Here is a 22674-nt window from a genome sequence, read left to right as displayed (position 1 = left end):
ACCTGCAATGCAGAGGGTTGGGAACCCAGGAGCCTCTGGGTCTGGGCGTAAATTCAGACCCATCTGATACATGTCGGCCCTTGACCATCCTTGCCATTCTGTCCTCCAAGGGTTAAGATGAGCCAGTCACTTCCTCCTTATGGTGGCAATGTCATAAAATTAAGGAGTAGTCAGAGAAGTCTCCTCTATTTCTGAGGCTTTTTGGCAGCTGGAGGGGATGCTGTGTCATCCTGTCCTACAGAGTGGGCCCTGCCTGGCTGGATGGGAGGCAGTGAGCTGGAGACTAGGACCCTGTCTGCTCCTGGGGTTTAGCAGCCTGCCACGTCACCACCTCTCTCTGGAGCCTCAACGTCACTTCCTCCTGGCTCCCCGGAGGCCTGGCCTAGGACACTATTTCCTGGGGGCTGTCCCCTGATCTGCCACTCTGCAGCCTGCTGACAGATGATGCATCTGTCAGGGAAGCAGAATGTTAGAAAGGCCAAGCAGAGATCAAAGCCCGTCCTCTAGCATGAGGCTTTTATTTTATACACAAAACCAGGAGGGTATTAACTACTGGCATTCCAGGTCTGCTAACTCCCAAGTGCTTGCCATTTTACCAAAATTGAGCTTAGGTGTATTTTAATTTAAAAAAATTTTTTTAAAGCTGGCATGGGGCTGGGGATTTAGCTCAGTGGCACTGAGCCTGCCTCACAAGCACAAAGTCCTGAGTTCGATCCCTGGAACCATCACACACACAAAAAAAGCTAGGCATGGTGGCGCACACCTGTAATCCTAGCGCTCAGGAGGTTGAGGCAGGAGGTTTGCTGTGAGTTCAAAGCCAACCTGAACTACATAGTGAGATCCTGCCTTAATCACTCAATCAAAAATAAGAAACAAGTCAGGCATGCTGTTTTCCCCTCTGTTCTCTAACTCTTAGATCTAAAAGGTGCTTATAAGCAAATGTCGTGTTTTCATTTGCCCATGGTTGAATATCTTTATCCAATTTTTTCTTTTAAACAGGCTCCCAGCATCAGCCTTGCAAGAGAACTTTCTCTCGTTGTTGGGGGTCCTGAAGGAATCTGTGCAGTTGAATCTGGCACCCCCTGGGTATTTTCTGCTCCTCAGGTATCAACCCCTGCCCTTCACATGGACCTAGTATTTTTTTTTTGTACCGGGGATTGAACTCGGGTCCTTGCACACTTGCAAGGCAGGCCACCGAACCGCTGAGCTAAATCCCCATCCCTGGACCTAGTATTTTATTGGGGAGTATTTTTACTTCTGCAGCATTTTTGATCAGAAGCTGATTATCTCTACAGCCTGCTGAATGACTTTGTAACCAGAACTCCCAACTTGGAGAGCAAGAAGGATCAAAAAGACTTACAGGTCTGTGGGGGGCGGGCGGGGTTTAGCACAGTGTCATTGTCCCATCCAGCCCTGACACCCATTCCACCTCTAGGGGGTGTCATTGCCAGTGGGAAGCACTGCTTGGAATCCCCTCCTCATTTTGTCTTTGCTTGCTTTGTCTTTGCTCACAGGCCTGCCCCCCGCCCTGAAGGGGTCGGGCAGGTCGGAGCGTGCTTGTGACACTTGATCACAGTGGAGCAGGTGCCCCTGGCTCTCCCGGGGCGTGCAGGTCTGCAGGGCTCATCTGGGAGCAGAAACTATGCATGCAGGGCTTCCCTTAAACCCTTTTATTGTCCCCTGCTGTAAACGCACTATATGCTCTTCGAAATTTTAAAAATACTGAAAAACAAAAGCAAAACTTGTCTGAAGGACAGAAAAGCTTGTTCGAGTAGAATGTCAACTAGTAAACACGAATGTCATGAGGGAGTTTGAAAATCAGCACTTTGTCACTATTAGAAACATCAACTGGCTTTTTGTCAAAGGCTTTGATGTAGACTTGTACCCCTTAGCGTGAAGACCCCACACACCAACACCAGCTTCTACGCATGCTCAAGCCCCTGACACCAGATGGCACTGTCACTTGATTTGCTAGAGCAGCTCACAGAACTCAGGAAAATGTACGTACTACTTTCCTGCCATGCTGATCAAGGCAGCTCAGGGCGAAGAGGACACGGTGGCCAGCTGTGGGGCAGGCTGCATTCCTGCATGCCTTGGCCAGACACAAGCCTCCAGGAACCCTGGTGTTTCTAGCACAGGGCCGCTCTCTCCACCCAGCCTGCACAGTTTTCACGACAGCTTCTCTGTAAAGGCACAGCCAGTACAGTCCTCTCCCCTCCTGGGAGCTGGGAGCCTGGGCTAAGTAAGAGTCTCAGCCTTCTAATCGTGCCTCGGTCTGTCCAGGCCCGGCCCTATCCTGAAGCCCTTGAGGGCCCCCAGCCCCTGCCCAGCCTTGCTGCATTCCAGAGGGTGCCTGTCATTCTGCAGGAGAAGGATGGCGGGGCTGCAGTGCCTGGGAGGTGAGAAGAACAGTTGTGAGAGTTTCACAGCGTCACAGCCATCACCCAGTGCCCTGGGCCATCACTTCACTCCTCCTCAGAGCCAGCCAGTGCACCCCTCCATCTCCAGCTGCTGAGCTGTGAGCCTGCGTCACAAGGTCAGGGCTGCTGAGCTCTGTGCTGTCTGCAGTGACAGCTGCACGGCTGGCGGTGCCGGAATGGCCTGGCGAGGTGGGAGCACTGGCCGTGATGCTGCCCAGGCTGTCATCTCCTGCTGGCCGCTGAGCACACTTGACTGGCCGTGCTCCCCATCCCCTTTACCCCTCCTCTCAGTTTGTTCAGTGTTCTTTTCACATTGTGGAAATGTGCATTTCCAGGGTGAAAAGACAGACTTACAACCGTTTCCTTTAGAGGTGTTGAGTGGCTTTACTCGAGAGTCTAGAAATGGGCAACCCTGCATTCCGTAAAACAGAACCCATGTTCCCATGGGCCGAGTGCAGGGTGTGCTTTGTGGACAGAGGAGGGCAGCAGAACAGAGACAGAAGTGTATCATGGTCCTTTCAGAGTTCTTTTCCTTGTAAAAGAAGGTACAGGGAGGCAGATAGTGACCAGAAAACCCTAATTGGTTAATTTCAGGTTACTTCAGGTTCCTTTTTGTGCAAAGATTAAAGCAGAGAGGCTTCATTCTCAGGCTCATGGAAAGCGGCCTGTTTCAGAAACGTGGTTGTTGTCTCTCTAATCCAGACTTCTCAGAGGGTCGGATAAACAGCTGAGTTTCAGCTTGGTGACGTGAACTTTAGCCCAAGTGTCTCCATTTTAATTTGTGGCCTGGCCCATTGGAACTAGTGCCAGCAGCTTGGTCAAAAACAGTGGCCTCTTGAGCTGGGCACAGTGGTCCCTATAATCCCAGCATTGGGGAGGCTGAGGCAGGAGGACTACCGTGAGTTCAAAGTCAGCCTGGGCTACACAGTTCAAGACTAGTTGAAACTACATAGTGAGCCCCTATCTCAAAAAAAGAAAAAAAAAAAAGTGTAAGATTTCATTAATCATTTTTGTATTGATTGTATTTTTGGAGTAGTCGGGTTAAATAGAACATATTATTAAAATTACTTGTCTCTGTTGCTTTTTACCATTTAACACTGCTCTAGGAATCACGGCCATGACTTACATTCCTCACTTGGACTATGTTAGCTGTAGGCACCGACTTCTTGCCTTTAACTGACTTCCTTTCCTCCTCTGGGTCTCAGGAGATCACACAGAAGATCCTGGAAGCCGTAGGGAATATCGCTGGCTCTTCCTTGGAACAAACCAGCTGGCTCAGTAGGAACCTGGAGGTGAAGGCCCAGCCACAGGTCGCATTAGAACAATCGGACACGGAGGAAGATCCGTACGGTAGGTGCTGGGGCTGGAAGTGCCACTCGCAGTCAGCTGGGCTCCCAGTGGTACTGGCCGACCCTCCTTTGACCCAGTGATTACAGAAATGAAGAGCCAGGCCGAGAAGTGTGAGCATGCAGAACCCCACCAGGAGGCTGAGGGAGAGAGAGAGAGAGGGCCAAGGCCCTTCTGCCTGAGCAGGAGACAGACTCGTGCTGTTGCTTATCAACCAAGGGCAGTGGCTGGGTGCCATGGTGTGTGCCTGTAATCACAGCAATCTGGGAAGAAGAGGCAGGAGGATGGCAAATAGTCCCTCCTGGCAATTTAACGAGACTGTCTCAAAAAATAAAAAGGGCTGGAGTTGTAGCTCACTGCCAAGGCCCTGGGTTCAATCCCTGCACAGCAAACAAACAAAAACAGCAGCAAGACTTTTTATTCATGTGCACTATTGCAGGGGTAGACTGAAGTTCAGCAATTTATACTGATCCTGGACACGAGTTTCAAAAGGTGTTTTCTCTTCCTGAGCAAACCTCTGCCCTTAAGGAAGGGGTGGCCTGTGAGTCCTAGCAGCTGCTGCACCTTTCCATCTGTAATCCCATCCCACGTAAACATCCTGGCCTGGATGGATGCTGCAGCAGTTCTGGGGACACCTAGGTGGGACAAGGTGAATGGAGGAAAACACAGATCACCAGTCTAAGGGCCTGGGACCCTGTGTGTCCTTTGTCCCTCTTCCATCACCAGCAGTCCTGCTCTCTCACCCAGTGTAGTTTTGGATACCGTGGCGAGGCCAGCCTGGTTCTACTGATGAGCCTGGGCTTCTGTGTAGCTGGTGCGGGCCAGGGGAGAGTGCGTGGCAGGCTTCAATGGTCACAGGCCCTGAGGTAAGGCCCAGCCTGTGCCCACCCTTTGTCCCTGCACCCCTCATTGTCTCACTACTTTTTCCTTAAGTGAAACCTTAAGTGTTGTCACCAGAAAACAGGAATAGGCAAGATCATTGCTGATGGAGATGTTAAGTACCCTGACTGGTTATGTCACGTGTATCCGTATGTCAACAGCAACCTGCAATCTGCCTCGTGGACCGTTTTCACTTCTGTCATACTTACACAGCTGGGGGCGGAAGGAGAGATTGGAAAGTTGTTTTTGTATTTTTTTTTAAGTCTGAACATAGGAAAAAGCATACTGCCTTCATTTCCTATTTTGAAAAACAAAATTTCAGCATTCGTTTAAGTGGGCCAGAATTACCGTATCTTATAAACGGAATACACTACTGAAAACAGAATGCTATACATAGAATGATCTTTTGTTTCCAAAGATTATTGCTACTGTAGAGTGCGGAGATCATTCTAAAAGCAAACTATTTCATTGTAAACTTGGGGGTGCAGTGAGGACCGTAACCCACAAACTAGCTTGGAGTAAACGCAGCCGCAAGCTCCGCGGGCGAGGGTTCTCCTCAGACAGAAGAGGGTTGAATACTGCAGCGTCCACACCAGCCTGGCCGAGGCTTTGTGCGCCTTGGCCTCCTCTCCTCAGTGTGCCTACTGGCTGGTTAATTTCTAAACAGAAGTTTGTTTGGGCTTGCATGAGGCTGATTGCCCGACCACCAATTAGTTACCCGGCAGAGGATGAAAGAATAGTATACAAGAAGTAAGGGATAAAGAATAATGAACCAAGTCTCCATGAGAAGAGCGAGGGTAAACAGAGGCAGGTGCAGGGACTGTGGCACCGAAGCCCAGGATATGTGCGTCCTGGGATGTGCTGGGCATTTGTTGGGAAGCGAGTGGTGGAGCCCCATTGCTGCCACCCCTGTGGACTGGGCGTTTCACACACCCAGAGCAGCTCGGGTAGAACTGGCTAAAGTCTTCAGGGATTATTGAATTGCTGAGGAATTTGGAAAAAGGCAAGCTGAAACTCATTCCATGGATCCCTTGGGTGCACCTTCCTAGTTTGTGGATGTGGATACTCTGCTAAGCTGGGGTGACTTGTGAAGATGAATTATATTCTTCTGATACTACAGCTGAAACATTTCAGGAAGATATTATTAGATCACCTTTTCTTTTAATAAGCTTATCAATGGAAAAGTGGTTCTTTGGAAAGGTGATGTGGCATTATTGAACTGTACAGCCATTGTGGATACCAGCAATGAAAAACCTCACAGGTAAGAACCCTGTGTCAGAAAGTATCTTCATGCTTGCAGGGCCTGCTTTGAAGGAGGACCTACAGAAGCTGAAAGGTTGCCGAACAGGTGAAGCAAAATTGACAAAAGGATTTAATCTAGCTGCTCGGTTCATCATTCACACAGTGGGGCCAAAGTAGAAGAACCACTATCGCACAGCAGCTGAGAGTTCCCTCTACAGCTGCTACAGAAATGTACTTCAGCTAGCAAAAGAGCAGTCAATGTCTTCTGTTGGATTCTGTGTCATCAATTCTGCAAAACGAAGTTATCCCTTGGAGGATGCAACACACATAGCACTCTGTACTGTAAGGAGATTCCTAGAGATTCATGGGGTGCCATTGAAAAAGTAGTATCTGCTGTCTCTGAACTTGAAGAGGCTACTTACCAAAAGCAGCTACCTCTGCACTTCCCAGGGTCATTACAGGAGGAGAGTCGATCATCACTGCCATACCTACCTGCAGACATTGGAAACGCTGAAGAGGAGCCTGTAGTGCCTGAACGGCAGATCAGAATAAGTGAAAAACCTGGTGCTCCAGAGGACAACCAAGAAGAGGATGAAGGCTTGAGAGACGATCTGCCTTTCATTGGCTCTCATGCTTTTGCTCGAATGGAAGGAGATATTGATAAGCAAAGAAAACTGATCCTTCAGGGACAGTTGTCTGAGGCAGCCCTGCAGAAGCAGCATCAAAGAAATTATAATCGCTAGTGTGTCAAGCAAGATCTGAAGATGTGTCTGATACTGCATCTCTGAAAGCTTTATACCAAACAGGTATGGATAACAGGTGTGGCCGTACAATGATGGTAGTAGTTGGAAGAAACATTCCTGTCACACTGATAGATATGGATAAGGCTCTCTTATATTTTATCCATGTAATGGCTCACATTGCTGTGAAGGAATATGTATTAGTATATTTTCACACGCTGACCAGCAAATACAATCATCTGGACTCTGACTTCCTGAAGAAACCCTATGATGTTGTTGATGTCAAGTACAAGAGGAATTTGAAAGCTGTTTATTTTGTACATCCAACATTTCGTTCAAAGGTATCGACATGGTTTTTCACCACCTTTTCTGTCTCAGGACTGAAGGACAAAATTCACCATGTGGACAGTCTGCACCAGCTGTTTTCTGCCATATCACCAAAACAGATCGACTTTCCTCCTTTTGTCCTTGAATATGATGCCAGGGAAAATGGGCCTTACTATACACCTTATCCCCTGTCACCAGATTTGTGACCTACCATCTTCCAATGCTTCCTGGTTCCAAGGATGCCACTTCAGCACTGAATCACTGCCTATTGAAGTCATGTTCATTTTGCTGTACAGATCCAGAGAGCCTTTTGTCCCCACCTCTCTGGTATTTTTTTATTGACTATATATTTTCTGGCACATAAGCAATCTAAACCTGGTAGGCCATTCTGAACTGCACACTTTAAATTTGTACATTTATATCAAATGGAACGTTCATTTGCAGAATGTTGTTAACAGAAACTGGGGGGCAGCTTCTGAGTATCTTCAGTTTCCTGAAGGACACTGGCTTCTCCATTATACGAGCCACCAACACTGTTCACTTCATTTCTTAAACATTGCACGCTTCCTTTGTATATTTAAGTGTTTCTTGAAATATACAGAACCAATGGATGCTGACCAGATGCATTGTTTATTTCAGATCCTGATGTCAGTACCATTTATATCTTATATATGTTATCTGGTCATAATATAAATATAAAATAATTGTCATCTGGGACCAAGAATGTGGAATTATGTTTGATCAAACATAAAATACTTTTTAGCAAAATATAGGGTTTACAGTTTTACTGTACAAGTTACGCAAAGCTTTGGGGACAGTGATGGGGCCATCGCCGTGGTTAAACACAAACACCCCTTTCTGCCATCAGATGCTGCTGCGGCTTCAGCCATGGTGTCAGCATCTGCGCCCTCAGTTTACAGTGTGCAAGCACTCTCTCTCCTGGCCGAGGTAAGTGCACACCTGCCCGGTGGGCCCTTGTGTAACATTTGCCAGCCTCAGGTGCTGTGAGCTCCAGTGTGGCCTTGGTATTACAGTCAGCTTCCTGTTTCCATAACAGACTATCTCAGACAATCAATTTAAATGGAGGAAAGGTGCATTTTGGCTTATGGTTTCAGAGGATTTGATCCATGGTGGTTTGGTTTTTGTCTCGAGCCTGCAGTAAAGCAGATCTCATGGTGGAGAGAGAGTGCTGCAGAAGAAGGCTGCTCACAACGTGGCGGCTGGGACAGAGAGAGAGAGAGAGAGAGAGAGAGAGAGAGAGAGAGAGAGAGAAGGAGAGAGAGAGGAAGTCCCTATATCCCCTCCCGGGCACGCCACCATGCCCTGATCTCCTCCCACTAGAGTTTCCAGTGCCTCCTAGTGACCTGTCATGTGGTCGGTGGGGGGACAACCCAGATGCCAAGAATAGCAGGCCTCAGCCTGCACCTGTGGGGCCTCTGAGGTTCTGCCTAGAGGGCGACGCTTCCCGTCCCTTGCTTCAGGTCTCTGTTTCCTTTTGGTCTCCATCTTCCAGGTCCTGGCTTCTCTCCTGGACATGGTTTATCGAAGTGATGAGAAAGACAAAGCAGTGCCATTGATCTCCCGCTTGCTTTATTACGTTTTTCCTTACCTGCGCAATCACAGGTGAGGTCGCCCCCACGAATGCAGAGAAGTGTGCTGCGAGAGATCAATGGGCTGACTGTCCTCAGTGGTCTCTAACCCGACTCTCTTCCGCCCCGCCAGTGCCTACAATGTGCCAAGCTTCCGGGCCAGCGCGCAGCTGCTGAGCTCACTGAGCGGCTATGCCTACACGAAGCGGGCCTGGAAGAAGGAAGTGCTGGACTTGTTCCTGGACCCCACTTTCTTTCAGATGGATACTTCCTGTGTTCAGTAAGAAATGCTGTCCTGATGAAAATGCACTCGGAGTCTTCATTGTTTTGCTTCTGTAATTAGTTCTCTTTGCTGACGAGAAAGCAGGCCCATAAGATCAGCCCAGCACAGTGCCAAGTTCCTACATTAACAGTGTGTTTACCAGAGAAGTGTTACATTTTTGTTTTTCTGGTACTGGGGCCTGAACCCTGGACCTTTGTACTGAACCTCTTCCTTTGCCCTTTTATATTGTGAGGAACGGTATTGCTAAATTGCTAAATTGCCCAGGCTGGGCTTGAACTTTTACTCCTCCTGCCTCAGCCTCCCAGAGTGCTGGGATTCTAGGCGTGCATCCCCTTGGCTGGCTGTGATGCTTTATTTGGTAACCATGAAGCGTTCACCAGCATTGCGATGGCAGACCCCACTTCTCGGCTCACGCACCGAGAAACTGTACATATTTTGTAGCAGGCTGGCAACAGAGACCCTTGGAGACACAGATGTGAGAGCACTGAGATTAGGAAATCCACCCAGCTGTCCCCCCATCCAGCCCTCAGCTTGCAGAACGAACTTTTCCTACTGACCGGAGGCACTGGGACAGAGGGCGGGTACTGGGCAGCCTTTTCTTCCAGCCCCAAAGCCTTTCCAACCTAAGGCCGCATGGAGCCTGGCTCCTCCCGTCCTCGAACAGTGTCCCTCGGTCCCATGGGTACCCAAATCCACCAGTGCTCCTCTCCTGGACCCACAGTGGTGTAACATCCACCTGGAACGTGTACACAACTCCCCACATCCTTTAAATCATCCCAAAGAGGCTTGCGGTGCCTAACACAATGTCGGCGCTATGTAACCAGCTTGCTGGATTGCATCGTCTGGGGAGCAGTGGCATGAAGAAGTGTATATATTCAGTACAGACACAGTGCTCTTTTTTTAATTTTTTCAACCCGTGGTCAGTTGAATCTGGGGTGCGGTACCCATGCGTACAGAGGGCAGACTGTAACCCGTTGCTCTTGTGGTTACCCCAAACTAGCCCTCCGGAAGTAAGAGCTAAGGGGTGCTGTTTGTCTTTACGTCCCCCCTACTTCATCACCGAAACTCTGAAAATCATCCCACATGAACGAGTTTAAGGGCCACCCTTGGAAAAGCCGGACTACCCACCAGTGTGTGTTTTCTTTATGCTAAGCTCTGGAAAGGATTATGAAGAAAAGCTTTTGTTTGGCCTTCCTTGTATAAAATTCTCTGTGTCACTAACCTCTCTTCAGAAAGCAGTTTTTAACACCTTAAAGGGGATGTTATCATCTTGATGCTTTTAATCAGATTGTCATCCGTTGCAAATTTAATTAACTTTGCTTTTTTCAATACCCAGTTGGAAGTCCATCATTGACCATCTCCTGACTCATGAGAAAACGATGTTTAAGGATCTAATGAGTGAGTTCTGTGTTACTTGTCACACCTGCGGGTCAGTGCCATCATAAGCGGCTTTCACTTCGTGTTTTAGGATCACTCAAACTTTTTAAGGTGCTAAGCTATAAACTCTGCTGTGAGGCACTGAATGCGTCAGGACCCAGCGAGTCTCCCCTGCTCCAGCATTGGCCAAGAAGCCCCACAGCCTCTTTGGCAGCGTCGTAGTGGGGAAGTGCTGCTGAGAGGGCCTGGTTCACATCCTGACAGTGGTGTTGAAAGTACTAACTTTTCCGTAACTTACCCAGAACACGTCTGCACTTCAGAGCCTTTCTCCTGCTCTGCCGTTATGTACCAGGAATGAGAGGAGGGTGTTTTCCAGTCCGTGGGCACAATAGTCACATTCAGTCACTTAATTGAGATAGTAATTTTTCAACAGACAGGAATTACCCTGCTCTGAATTTCCTGCCACCATTGGTCATTTTTCTGACTGTGATTTATATGCTATATATTTTATTCTAGACATGCAGAGCAGTTCTTTAAAACTATTCTCGAGTTTTGAGCAGAAAGCCATGCTGCTAAAGCGCCAGGCTTTTGCTGTATTCAGTGGAGAACTTGACCAGTACCACCTCTACCTCCCACTGATCCAAGGTAAGGCTCCGTGTGCCCTGTGCTGCTGGAACAAAATGGTGCCTGGTGATCAGAGCTTGGCTGGCTTACAGCTCTAGAGGCTGGAGTTCAGCCTGGATGGGTGTGTTAGTTACTTTTCTCATTGCTGACACAAAATACCTGCAATCCAAAGTTGAAGGGAGAAGGGTTTATTTGGCTTACAGTTCACAGAGGTTCAGTCCATAATGAGCTGGCTCCAAGGCGGGGATGGCAAACAGGCATCACAGAGGAGGAACAGTGTGGCGCACACAAGACAGCAAAGGCAGCAAGAGGGTTACCAGTGTCTTTCTGCCCCTTTTATCTTACTTGGGCACCCAGGATTACAGTGATGCCAAACTAATCGCTCACATGCAGTGGTTTAGTAACCACAGGCCCTTAACCCCAGCATCACACATTCCAGATTCAGCCTCCTCTGAAAAAGAAAGTCCCACCTCATCTGCTTGAGGCTTTGGGAGATCTCTAAACACAAATCATAGCACCAGCTTTGTCTGCACCATCCCATACGGGAAAGCAGAAGGACAAGAGAGAAGGAAGGGCCCAGTCTGCCCTTTTGTGCGGACTCCAGTCCCACCCATGAGGCCCCACCTCCCAGTGCTGTCACGTCGGCTGTTAAATCTCAGTGTGTCTTGGACAGAACAAACATCCCAACCACAGCATTGCCCCAGCACAGATAAACCCAGGGCCTAGAGGGGCCCGTGGCATGTTCACGTTTGGATGCAGTCGTCAGGTGTTAAATGCGTATTCTCTGGAGGATCCCTGGGTTTCTCGAGTGCATCAGTAGGGTTGGGGTGTGGCTCTGTGGTAGAGTGTCGGCCAGCGGGCCCAGGCGCTGGCTTCAGTCCCTCACACTGTAGGAACAGACGGATACACATCAGCAGATCTGAAACTTCATTTTCAAAGCCAGTTATAGTATTTGTCTTTATTGGGTAGATTAAAAGTCTTACAGGACAGTGCAGGAATAATGCTTTCTCCACACTGTCTACCACAAGATTCCTCCTATACTTAGGATGCTCCTTGGGTTTGTTTTTTGTTTCTTGTTTTTTTATCTTAATGAGTCTGTTGGTACTTTTAAGTATACAGTACAGTTGCATTCATGATTGGGATGTTGCACCTTTACCTGACAGGTCTTGGTTTGGGTTTGGATTTGGTACTGGGGATTGAACCCAATACCTTCATACTGAGCTCCATCCCCAGCCTTTTTTATTATATTTTAAATTTTGGGACAGTTGCTCAAGTCGGGTAAGTTGCTCAAGCTGGGCTTAAAACATGCCATCCTCCTGCCTCATTCTCCCAGAGTACCAGGAGGCTTCACGTATTTTAGTCACTTTCCTCCTCTCTGGGACAAGACACCTGACACCCACAACTAAAAGGAGGAGAGATTTATTCTGGTCAGAGATTGTAGAGGTTCATTCTATAGCCACCTGTCTCCAAGGCAGGACAGCATGGCAGTGGAGCCTGGCAGAGGAGAGTGCTCACAGCAGGGCTGACAGGAAGTAGAGCAAAGGGAGGAGCCTTTACTCCCTCAGCGACCCACCTCTTCCATCGGGGCTCACCTTCTAACAGCAAGTCAGCTGTAAGGCCCACAATCCAGTAATCTTTCAATAGTCCTACTTTTACTGCCTGCCTCATAAGCGCAAGGACCTGACTTTGATCTGCAGTGCAAAAAAAAAAAAAAAAAAATCCTACTTTTGAGCTCCTAAGCTTTTTCTGGGAACATCTAAATACAAACCATAACATTCTGCCCCTTCCCAAAGACTCATGCACATCTCTTTATTCAAAACAGCCAGGCGTGGTGGCGCACCACGCCTATAATCCCAGCACTCGGGAGGCTGAGGCAGGAGGATCGCTGTGAGTTCGAGACCAGCCTGGGCTACATAGTGAGTTCCAGATCAGTCTCGACTACATAGTGAAACCCTGTCTCAAAAAAATAAAAATAAAATAGGCTGGGGATTTGGCTCAGTGGTTCTGCTTCTTGCCTTGCAAACACAAGGACCTGAGTTTGATCTCCGGTACCAAAAAAATAAAAATAAAAATAAAAATAAAACCAAAATACATTTAGTCCATCTCTAAGAGTTGCCAGTGTCCTAATGGTTTCAGCACTGCTGAAAAGTCCATGTCCAATGTCACCTTTGAGTCAAACTTACCTGTGAGCCCCTATAAAAATCAAAAAGCAGTTAAATACTTCCATACAATGGCACAGGGTAAACATTCCCATTCCAAAAGGGGATAGAAACCAAGACTGGAACATTAAATACTATAGTTCCATGTCCAGTTCCTGAGGCAAGTCGTGTTGAAGCGATGTGAACCCAGATGGTTGGGCAGGCCCATCCCAATGGCATTGCAGAGGTTGTAGCTCTCATAGCTTCTCTGTGGGCTGGCTTTACTCACTGCCTGCAGCTCTCCTCAGATGATCCACATTCCTGGCTTCTCCACCTTCTGGAGTCTCCATTGACCTTTCAGTTTTGCTCTCATAGCTTCTCACACTGCCCTCTCAGGAGCACAATTTCTGGCCTCCCAAGCCTTTTTCTGAATCCTGGGTATGAGCCTCCCTGACCCCACAACTCTTTTACTCTGCATGGCTGTAAAACCAGCAGCGCCACATGAGGGATGCCAAGGTCTGCCACCTGCTCAAGCAGTCACCAGGCCGCCTTGTATTACGACTGAGGAAGTCTCTGAGTGCCTGGGTGGATGAGTGCTATAAACCAATTCCCTAACAGGTCACCTTTCTGGAGTACAGTGCCGTGGGAGTCTCAAAGCAGTTTGTCACATTAGCAGTTTTGAGCCTGTGAAGGGTGGGGCCTTGCTGGTTCCTTACATGGTCTTAAGTCATTTTTCCTATTGTCCTGTTGTAAAATGCTGGGCTTCTTTCTAATGCTAAATCCTTTAGCAACTAAGCCCTCCTCTGCTTTGTCTTTGCAGGTTCCAACTTTATTGGAGCTTCCTTTCTAGTCAAACTGAAAACTTTTAAGTCATTCAGCTGTTCTGTTTGCTCTTGATTTTCAGTATAAAGCTGGCTAAAAGTCTCCCAACAGTAACCATACAACAGCCTGAATGTTGGACTACATTGAAATTTCTAGTGCCAAATTCATTAGTCTACTACTCTTTTTTGTTTTTGTTTTTGTTTTTTTTTTGGGGGGGTTGTTTTGGGGGTTTTATTGTTGTTGTTTTTTGAGACAGGGTCTCACTATGTAGTTGAGACTGACCTGGAATTCACTATGCAGCCCAGGCTGGTCTCAGACTCACAGTGATCCTCCTGCCTCAGCCTCCCGAGTGCTGGGATTACAGGTGTGTGACACCACTCCTGGCTTAGTCTACTACTCTTAATTTAGGTCTCCCACAAAGTCTCAGGACAGGAGCAAATTGTAGACAAATTTTCTGCCTGGGCATAACACACATGGAGTCCTTGTTCCCAACTGAAACCTCCTGAGCCTGACCTTTACTATTTGCATTTCTGTGAGCATTTTTTTTCCTTTTGAGACAGGGTCTTGCTACATAGTTCAGGCTGGACTTGAACTCACTGTGTAACCAGGCTGGCCTCAAGCTCTTGTGATCCTGCCTCAGCCTCCTGAGTGCTGGAATTAACAGGTGTCACCGCTATACCCTACTATAAAATTATAGGTATGAGCCACCACACCTGGCTCTGTGAGCATTCTTGTGTTCTGAGCTCTGACCATAATCTCCTGTAAAGCTCAGCTTATAGCATGCTAGGGCTGCTTCTTCAGCCATCATCTTCAGAGCTTTCCACATTCCTCCCATAAGCCAGGTCCAAAGGCTTCTGAGGCACATGGTCAGGTCACATCATAGCAGTGACCCCACTCATGGTACCAAAGCTGTTTTATTCACTTTTCTCCACACTGGGACAAAATACCTGACCGCTGCAACTAAAAAAGAGGAGGGGTTTATTTTGCCTCATAGTTTGTAGAAATTTCAGTTCATAGTCAGCTAGCTCCAAGGCACGGTGGCATGGAGGAAGGGCCTGGGCAGAGGACTGCTGCTCATATCAGAGCAGAGTGAGGGAGGAGCTGGGGAGGGAGATAAACTTCTGGGCCATGCCTCGTGTTCTGCCTCTTGAACCAGGACCTGTCTTCTAACATCAAGTCAACAATAAGCCCCATAATCCAATCACCTTAAATATGCAGAAATTTTATTTTTTGTGGGTTTTTGTTTTGTTTCATTTTTGTGGTACTGGGGTTTGAACCTAGGACCCAGGCAGGGCCTTTGCACCGAGCTACCCTCAGCCCATTTTTTTTTTATTATGCGATTGTATCTGGCTAAGCTTCTAAATTGTCCCAGCTGGGCTTAAACTTGTGATCTTCCTGACTCAGCCTCCCAGAGTGCTGGAATTATAGGCATGCACCACTACAACCTGCTATAAAATGCATGGGTTTTTCATTTGTATTAGTAAGTGTTTGCAGTACTTCATGATTACATTCATTACAAGGAATTGGTGCAAGTAATAACACATACTAATTCTTTCTTTCTCCTTTCCCTCCTTCATCATCCTGATCCCCTTGCCTTTTGCAAAAGATTTATCTTCCTGTTTCCTATTATCTATCATTCACTTTGCTCTTTAATTTATTTGTAGAGTGCTACCTTGGTTCACAAACTTAATTTGTCCTACTATTTTAGGATAGTTAGGCACGTTTGTGTTTTGTGGGAAAGATGGCTGAGGTTATGTTTGTTACCTGATGCAGTTTGAAAAAAATCTTTTTGCCAAATGTTTCTGTTTCTAAGCCAAATTGTTTTCCAATAAAAACATCTGTGAACCAAAGTACCACTATACTTTGGGTCTCTCATGTAAGAGAACACATGATATTTAAGCCTTTGTGTCTGATATTTAAGCTTATTTCACTTACCATCATGGTCTCAAGATGCATCTGTTTTCCTAAAAATGACTCTGATTCTTCCTTCTGTGTGGTAGAGGAGTGCTCATTGTGATCATAAGAGAAACTAAAGTAAGCAAATTACTCCTTCAAAAGCAATTACGTTTTTAATGAGGAGGGAAAGCTGTTTTTACAGTGAGCTGAACACAGGCACTGCTCCTCCCAGAGGGCTGTGACTGCGGCAGCAGGATGAGGTGGAGGGAAAAGCGGTGCGCCCTGCCTGTGCCATTGGCTCCATTTCTGTATGAGGCGCTGATACCCAGAGGAGCACCTGCCTGACGCTTCATCACCACTAACGCAAAATCTGGGCTGCAGCCAGAGCCCGTTGGCCTCCCGCTAGGCTGTGGTCATCTGCAGGCCCCTACCCTTCCAGGCCAGCAAGGCAGGATGTCGCTGTGCTTTCAGGGGTGAAGAAGAAGGCTCACACAATGAGCACATGTTTTCTGGTCCCAGGGATCGAACTCAGGACCTTGCACTTGCCAGACCAGTGTGGCACCACTGAGCTACATCCCCAGCCTAGAATTAAAGTTTTTGTTGTTGTCAAATCTAAATTTTGCCAGATAAATCTCTCAAACTCCCTCACTTCCCTTTGCACTCCGCACCTGCAAGACACTGTGTCTGCCACAGGTTGTCCATGGTCAGCAGGCCGGTTAGTCTGTCACACAGTTCTTCCTGAAATGTGAGTTATTGGCCGCACACCTGTGATCCCAGCACTCTAGGAGGCTGAGGCAGGAGGATCCTGAGTTCCAGCGCAGCCTAAACAGTATAGCAGCTTAGTGAGACCCTGTCTCATAATTTAAAATTATAAAGGGGCTGGGGACATAGTTCAGTGTGGAGGCCCTGGGTTTCATCCCCAATACTACAAAAACAAGTGACAAAAAGCACAAAGCAATTAGTGTTTTGTTTTCTTCTGTGACTAGTGAGAAGCCCCAGACTGCATGTTTGTGTGACATCTTTAAACTCTTCTTTCCTTAGAACGCCTGACAGACAACCTCAGAGTTGGACAGACACCCATAGTTGCTGCCCAGATGTTTCTGTTTTTCAGAGTTTTGCTGCTAAGAATCTCTCCGCAGCATCTCACCTCACTGTGGCCCATCATGGTCTCTGAATTGGTGAGTGCTCATATTTGACTGCAAAGCAAGGTCACAGCTTTTGAAAATGCTCTTTCATTGTCATGTGTTAAGCTACTCCGTAGGGGTCTCGTTTTATATAAAAGGTGGGAGCACAGACTCAGCTTTGGGTTAAATAGAGTTGTAGTAGCATGTTTGATCTCTCCGCTGGCTGTTATTCCAACTGATTGCTTCCACTGATTGTATTTGCTGATACTCATTTGCTGGTTGGTTGGTTGGTTTTTGTGCCTGTGCTCTACCACTGCTTTCTTAAAGCCGTGTCAGCTTGGGGACCTTTGGCCTCTCTCAAATGGTAACGAGAATGCATGTTTCCTTTTCAAGATTCAGATATTCATACAGCTTGAAGATGACCTGAAGGAGGATGATGAGCCATTGAGGTGAGCACCAGTCCCAGCTCTTGTGTGTGTGATGAGGGACACCAGCCAGGCGTGGTGGTTTACACCTATAATCCCAGCTACTTGGGAAGCTGAGGCAGGAAGATCCCAGCTGAAGGCCAGTCTGGGCAATTTAGCAAGAACCTGTCTAAAAAATAACAAGATGGAGCTGGAGATGAAGCTCAGTGGTACAGCATCCCCACATTCAGTCCCTTGAACCAGACAAAAAGGGGGAAAGAGATGAACAGTCATCCCTGTATGGTGGAGGGCTGTCTGATCCTGATGCTGTCTTCTTCAGACACTTGATGGGACCACCAGCTATGAAATTCTCTTATTCATTTCAGTCGGTTAGTTTTTGCAAATACTGGGATTCAAAACTAGAGGCATTGTACCACTGAACTGTGTCTGGAGCCCTTTTTATCTTGTGGCAGAGTCATGCTAGGTTGCCCAGGCTGGCCTTGAATTTGCGACCCTCCTGCCTCAGCCTCCTGAGTCGCTGGGATCACAGGTGTGCACCACCACCCCCAGCTAGGAAAGGAAAATCCTTCTTATGGGTTTCTTATAAACACATGTGCTACAGTAGATGTGAATAAATTGATGAGAAACACATCTTTGTAAATTTACAGAAACAGCAACAAAATAAACAGAAAAGTCTCGGTCGCGGATGGAAACGGGCCCTCTTCTGGGGAGGTGGCCCCAAGTGACCTCGTCTTGTATTTGTCGGCCTGCAAATTCCTGGACACAGCCCTTTCTTTTCCTCCTGACAGGATGCAACTCTTCCAGATGTAAGTGGGCCATGTCCCCTTCCCAGGGCAGCCGGTCACCCTTTACGTAGAGTTGCAGTACGGTGCCGGACAGCTGTGGGGTGGGTGTGTGGTAGCCCGGCCATCTGGGAGCACAGGTTTCAGAGGGCCTCAAACTCTGCGGTCTGGTGAGCCCGGCTCCCTGTCCGTGCACAGTGTGTGCGAGTATGTGCTGTGTGCTCAGGGCTCTGCTCCTGAATGCTCATGAGACAGGCTCGCCCACTTGTGGACAGATCTGGAGCACGCCATCCGGCTCGCCTGAACCTCAGAGCACTTTGCCTGCAGGCCTAACGCAGCTGCTCCCGTGCTGAATCTCAGGCCTGGCCCCCGTGGCCACTTCCTCCGCCTGCCCTCCAGAAAGAGAGCAGTCATGTAGAATGTGGCAAGCAAATCATTTGAGCTTCTCTTAGATGCGTTATTACGTAAAGTGAAGGAAGCCAGGCTGGAAAGACGCACACCATTTCATTCCAGCCCCGTGACAGTTGGAAAAGACAAAACAACAAAGAAGAGCAGCAGCTTGCCAAGCATGGTGGCGCACACCTGTAATCCCAGTACTCGGGAGGCTGAGGCAGGAAGATCACCTTGACTTCAGGCCAGCCTGGGCTACATAGTGAGTTCAAGACCAGCCTGAACTACATAGTGAGACTCTGTCTTAAACAAACAAAAAGCCATAGAGTTCACACCAACAAGACAACCCTAGTAACCTGTGGTGCTGAGGTAATGAAGTGTCCACGCGGGTTCATTGAGAACCATTTCCACCGTGGTGGAGAAGTCAGAACCAGGAGGCCATGTGTGTAGAAATAAGGGACCCAAGGGAGCTCTCTGTACTTCCTCCTCAGTTTAGCTGTGAACCTAAAACTATTCCAAAAGGAAAGTTTCTTTTTACATGCACTCAAATGGACACAAGTGTGCATGACAGCATTATGTATACTAGCGGCGGGGAGGGGACACCCAAGTAGTCACCATCAAGTAATGATGGATGGGTAACCCAGCCTGTAAGGACCATGGAGGAAAATGTCGTCCCTCAGTAGAAGGGCACCAGTTCCCAGTCTGTGCTGAAAATTCTGTCCAGGTGAGGGTCAGGGATGTAGCTCAGCAGTGCAGCGCCTGCCTGGCAAGCGTGAGGTACTGACTTCCATTCCTGGTACCAAAAAGAACAACAAAAAAATACGGCCCAGGTGGACAAAGCCAGCCTCAGAGAGCACATCTTGTCTCATCTTGTTTCATCCACAGCCCAGCGGTGCTGGGCCCGGGGAGCAGGTTGCCGGGCAAACAGAAAATCCCAAGACCTTGTGAGGGACAAAGTTCACTGAGACTTAACTTCAGGGGCTGACGGGGTGGGGGCGGGGCTGCAGCATGCAGACCACAAGGACCACACCTGTTCCCAGACTGGGGCTCAGACTTCAGCGGCACTGCTTGACAAAGTCCTCCAAGCAGCGTGTACTCAGCAGCAGCACCAGAGAAGCCATGGCTGGAAAGGACCTGGCACTGGGCTGCTTGTGGACTCGAGTCCTGAGAAGAGTGGGCTTGGCCTGTAGGCAGGAAGATGGCAGATAGCACCGGAGACCCTGGTCCCGGGCTGTGTGCGGTGTCCTCTGTGCGTAGCAAGAGTCCTGGGCACACAGAAGGGCATTTCTGGGACAGGATGCTAGGGCCCGAGCTTTTCCCGAGGAACACGACAGAGTCCATGATCCCATTCATACGGATCGTCAGGGACAAGACAGTCTGGAGACAGAGTGGGTCATTGCACTGCGTACATCTGCACAGCTGAAGGTAGACCCAGGGCAGAGGAGGGGATGCCTGGGGAGAAACCGATTACATCGATACGATGCCACTCAATGACGCGTGTATGTGAAATGGCTATGGTATGTGATTTTTTTTTTTTTTAATATCGGGGATCAAACTAGGAATTGCCCTTGCAAGGCAGATGCAGCCCCACTGAGCTAAATCCCCGGCCCCCAAGTAACATTTTTTTTTTTTTTTTTTTTGAGACATGATCTCACTATGTAGCCCAGGCTGCTCTTGAGCTCCTGGTGATCTTCCTATCTTAGCCTCCTGGGTGCTGGGATTATAGGTGTCCGCCACCACACCTGGCCTGAGAATTAGATCTTAATAAACTATTTTACAGGGCACTGATCGGGGCTTTTTCCTCCAGATACAGGTGGGCCTTTGTTCCGGAAGTGGACACAGAGGGCCCTACCTCCCTGTCTGACCTAGAGGAGAATCACCAAGAATGCAAACCCCACACTGTCAGAATTCTAGAACTTCTGAGATCAAAATATGGGGTAGGTGCTTTGCTTTTAAAAATTATATTCATTGCAAAGGGGAGAAGACCTGAGAAGTGAGAAAGTACTTCAGACACCAGTTGACTTTAACGACTGAAAATTTTCAAAATATCTCTTAGTTTTCAAATTTGCAATGGTTATAAATTCTGTCTTATTTTCCTACATGTCACACACACACAGCTCCTTTCAGTGGCTTAGAGGTCATGGCCTGGATGCCAGTCACCCCTTGTACCCCAAATTGCTCTGTGCTACAGGACCCAAGGCGTCGGAGGACCCACCGGCAGGGCCCAAGCAGTGCTGGGCTCAGCGAAAGCCAGTTGAAAGTGTAAGACCCAAAACTCCAGTCTCGGCCTCATCTCCGGCTTTGCCATGTGCCTGTGGTCCACGGCATCCCTGACCTCAGTGAAGCCCTATCATTTTTAGGTCCTTACTTTGTTTTGTTTTTGCAGGAAGTCAGCAGCTCTGATGAGATCTCCACGAAGAGTGAATTTCCGCTTCTGCGCCAGCGTTCCGTGTCCAGCATCAGGCAGTTAATGCCATTCTTCAGGACTCTGAGTTGTGCTTTCAAAACCCAAGCTCAGCCCTGCGCCACCCCCGGAGCGCCGTACCCAGAGCCACTGGTCACAAGCAGCCCGCGCGTCCTCAGGCAGCTGGAGGAGTGTGTGGAGCATGACTTTTTGGAACATCCAGAATGTTAATGCTTCTAGCAATTGTTTAATGCGTTCACTGATACTTGGGTGAAAACCAAACAGAAAGGGCGAGTAGTGCTTCTCAGCAACTCTGTTTCAAACCTGAAAGTTCATTTCAGATAATTCTCTGTTCAGCAACAAAAAGGATCTCCCTAGATGCCTTGTAATATATTTGGATCTCACTGTGTTCCTTCCTGAATTTATGTAACGGAAATAAAATTAATATATCCTGTAACGGCAGCACAAGATCTGTGAACGAAGTGAAGTGTGAAGAGGGAAAGACAGTGGTCGTCCTTGTTGGAGCAGCTATCTGCATCTTCCTCAGTGTATGTCTCTAAAAGTTCGAGCTTATTAAAAGAGTGCTATTTTTAATGCTTCACCCAAAGTAGTTATTTTGATACTGCATTTTAAAGCTAAAATGTATTTTCTGAGAATAATAATCGTGTTACCTTTCCAGCAGAGCTGAGCACGTAAATGTATCTCACTTTCTTCAGCCCTTGCCCATTCAAATCACATTTGCACATCTGTAAACTGCACTCAGGAGGATCACAGTGAGTTCAAGGCCATTCTGGACTGCATAGAGAGACCTGACAGCTGTTACCTTAGTTCAGCACCACCAGTAGCTTCCAAGCACACTGTTTTATGAAAATGGATCAACTGAGTCAGTCACAGAACAGCCAGTGTGTGAACTGGGTCAGGAACGCTCCTCCCTCCGCTCTGGGATCCCTCTCCCACGTCACAGGCATTGCTTACATTGAAACCGTCCTCCTCCTTGGTGGCATCTGATCCCACCCCTTCCCTAGCCTGTGTCCTTGCCAGCTGCCCTGTTAGCATCTGGCTTACACTTCTCCACTCCAGGCGACAGCGGGTGCAGAGCTCCATCCGGACCGACTGGCCCCTGCCGCCCAGTCCTTTGCCCTTTCACTCAGTCCCAGGCAGGATGGTGAAGTCTGGCCTGACGGGCAGCTTATAGCTGCACAGCAGGGAGTTTGGAATTCCTCCAGTATCACTGGTTAAATCTCTCTTTAAGGTTTATTTTTGGTTGGTTTTTGTTTTGTTTTTTGAGACAAAGTCTCACTATATAGTTCAGGCTGGCCTTGAACTCACTATGTTCCCAAGGGTTCAGATGATCCTCCTGTCTCAGCCTCCCAACTGCTGGGGCTGCAGGCATTCGCAGCCACAGCCAACTTTTTCTATTTTTTAAGACAAAGTCTGGTTATGTTGTCCAAACTCCTAGACTCGAGCAGTCCTCCTGCTTCAGCCTCAGAAGTGCTGGGATGAGTAGTTAGAATGTTGTCTTCTTTGTCCCAGCGGATGAGCTGCTCCCCTTTAAGGACACAACCATTCGGATTCAGTTCCTCCCGGAAGGAGTGGTGCCCTATGCCACCGTGGGACCAGAAGGTTACAGCACTGACAGCGGGTAATGTGACAGCGAGAGAGCCACGTGCATGCCCTGGCCTGAGGCCTGCAGGCGGCAGGAGCCATCCTGGTGGTGGTTTCCTTTCTCCCCAGCTTGGGAGGAGGGACTGTGAGCCTGCTCTGCAGACCAGGAAGCAAGGCTCAGAGACTCTGGCCAAGAATGAAGCCCTGGTTCCTTAGCCTCCGTGCCAAGCGAGCTCCAAGGAACCACTCTGCTGGCCCAG

The 22674-nt window shown here is 48.2% G+C and overlaps 1 protein-coding gene across 4 annotated transcripts in view; it reads left to right on the top strand.

Annotated features, from left to right (window-relative positions):
* The window catches only part of Dop1b (DOP1 leucine zipper like protein B), a 98780-nt gene extending 77304 nt beyond the window's left edge, over window positions 1-21476 (top strand). For 2 of the 4 annotated variants that reach the window (XM_033755970.1, XM_033755969.1), the window contains exons 25-38: window positions 1000-1104; window positions 1296-1362; window positions 3626-3770; window positions 5947-5994; window positions 7824-7903; window positions 8469-8578; window positions 8678-8824; window positions 10164-10225; window positions 10721-10849; window positions 16726-16862; window positions 17202-17257; window positions 17881-18039; window positions 20213-20342; window positions 20792-21476. In XM_033755970.1, the coding sequence (XP_033611861.1) occupies window positions 1000-1104; window positions 1296-1362; window positions 3626-3770; window positions 5947-5994; window positions 7824-7903; window positions 8469-8578; window positions 8678-8824; window positions 10164-10225; window positions 10721-10849; window positions 16726-16862; window positions 17202-17257; window positions 17881-18039; window positions 20213-20342; window positions 20792-21040 (1624 nt within the window). In that variant the 3' untranslated portion in view covers window positions 21041-21476. The remainder of the gene's footprint in view (window positions 1-999; window positions 1105-1295; window positions 1363-3625; window positions 3771-5946; window positions 5995-7823; window positions 7904-8468; window positions 8579-8677; window positions 8825-10163; window positions 10226-10720; window positions 10850-16725; window positions 16863-17201; window positions 17258-17880; window positions 18040-20212; window positions 20343-20791) is intronic. The other 2 variants (XM_033755971.1, XM_010636582.3) reach the window with 2 other exon arrangements.
* Window positions 21477-22674: the final 1198 nt, after the last annotated feature.

Source organism: Fukomys damarensis, unplaced genomic scaffold (assembly GCF_012274545.1).
Source record: "Fukomys damarensis isolate Sample0158 unplaced genomic scaffold, DMR_v1.0_HiC HiC_scaffold_24, whole genome shotgun sequence".
NCBI classification, from domain to species: Eukaryota; Metazoa; Chordata; class Mammalia; order Rodentia; family Bathyergidae; genus Fukomys; species Fukomys damarensis.
The sequence above is the reverse complement of the archived record's forward strand: the minus strand, read 5'-3'. Positions and strand labels throughout refer to the sequence as shown.